The 1463-nt window shown below is 21.4% G+C and overlaps 1 protein-coding gene across 1 annotated transcript, besides 6 other annotated features; it reads left to right on the forward strand.

Moving 5' to 3' along the window:
- Window positions 1–510: 510 nt before the first annotated feature.
- Window positions 511–539: a microsatellite.
- Window positions 540–564: 25 nt separating this feature from the next.
- Window positions 565–599: a sequence feature (AT_rich).
- Window positions 598–1463, forward strand: EDI_065870 (uncharacterized protein; the record flags this gene model as incomplete). Its single annotated transcript, XM_001740987.1, has 1 exon — window positions 598–1463. A coding segment is annotated over one exon (866 nt), but the record flags the coding sequence as incomplete, so codon positions are not given.
- Window positions 872–1005: a microsatellite.
- Window positions 1218–1259: a microsatellite.
- Window positions 1269–1366: a microsatellite.
- Window positions 1371–1458: a microsatellite.

Below are 1463 nucleotides of genomic sequence, written 5' to 3' on the forward strand. Positions count from 1 at the left end.
TTCTTTATATTAGATTCTAGTTGTGTTGCAAAAATTACTGATTTTGGTACTTCTAGATTTACTAAAAGAAAAAATAATGATAAAGGTCTTGGAACACCAATTTATATAGCACCTGAATGTTATCAAGATAAATATTATAATGCTAGTGATGTTTTTTCTTTTGCTATTACTGCTTGGGAATTATTTTATGCTAAAGAACCATATAGAGAATGTAAATCTTTATTTGATATTAAAAATATTGTAATTAATGGTGGAAGATTAGAAATTGATGAAAAAATGCCTGAAAATCTTCAATCTCTTATTGTTAATTGTTGGAAACAAGAACCTAATGAAAGACCTAATTTCTTATCTATTTCTAAATCAATGATTGAAATATGTAAAGATGCAATTAATCATAAAGAATTTGATAAAGATGTTTCTAATAAAAGAATTGAACAAATAATTACAAAAAAGAAAGAAATAATAGAATCAATGATAGAAGAAGATACAGAATAATTATTGAGTTAAAAATGTTTTTTTTTTTGTTTTTTTTTTGTTTTAATAAAAATTTAATAGAACTTGAACAAATATTTTCATATTAAAGAAATTAAAATTTTAATGGAAATATTAGAAGAGATTGAAATCTTATCTGATTATTGTTTTTATTTAGAAGAATTATATGGAACAGCAGATCTCAACATAGCAGAAAATATTTTAGCTGTTATTAAAAAATGTCAAAGTAGAACAGAATTTATTCAAAAATTACAAAAAGTTATGAAATTTGAAGAATCTAATAAACTTGAAAGATTTTATGAAATATATGACCAAAGAAAATTATATCAAGAACTAAATGGAAAAGAAATTGGAAAATTAAGAAGTAAACGATTTAATGAAGAATATAAAAGAAGAAAAATTAATGAAGAAGAAGATATTAAAATAATAAGAAAAAAAGATAGAGGAAGAACAAATGAAAAGAGTTATGATAAAAAAAGAATAAGTTCAGAAGAAAGAAATGAAATGGAAAAATTAATTGCAGCAGGAATAATGAAACAATCAGATTTACCAATAGAAGAAATTTTAAAAGAAGAAATAACAGTAAAAGATGTTAAATTAAATGAAGAAGAACCAAGATTTCTTAAAGGGAAAATTAAAGAAATTAATAATTCAAAAATAAAAGAAGTAGAAAAACAACCAGAAGGACATTTACAAAGAAGTGCAATAATGGCAAATCAAATTGCAAAGAAAAGAAAAGATAAAAAAGAAAAGAAAGAAGAAGAAAAAATTGAAGGAATTGAAATTAAAGATAAAAAAAGAAAAAAAGAATTAGAAATAAATATTAAAGAAATTAAAGATATAAAAGAAATTATTAAAGAAATAGGAAATATAATACCAAAAGAAAAAGAAAAAAAAGAATGGGAACAAAGAGAAGAAAAAATAACAAAGGAATTTAAAAAAAGTAATGAAGAAAAAAGAAAAGAATTACC

The sequence above is a fragment of the Entamoeba dispar genome, genomic scaffold (assembly GCF_000209125.1).
Source record: "Entamoeba dispar SAW760 scf_1105229463475 genomic scaffold, whole genome shotgun sequence".
Lineage (NCBI taxonomy): Eukaryota > Evosea > Mastigamoebida > Endamoebidae > Entamoeba > Entamoeba dispar.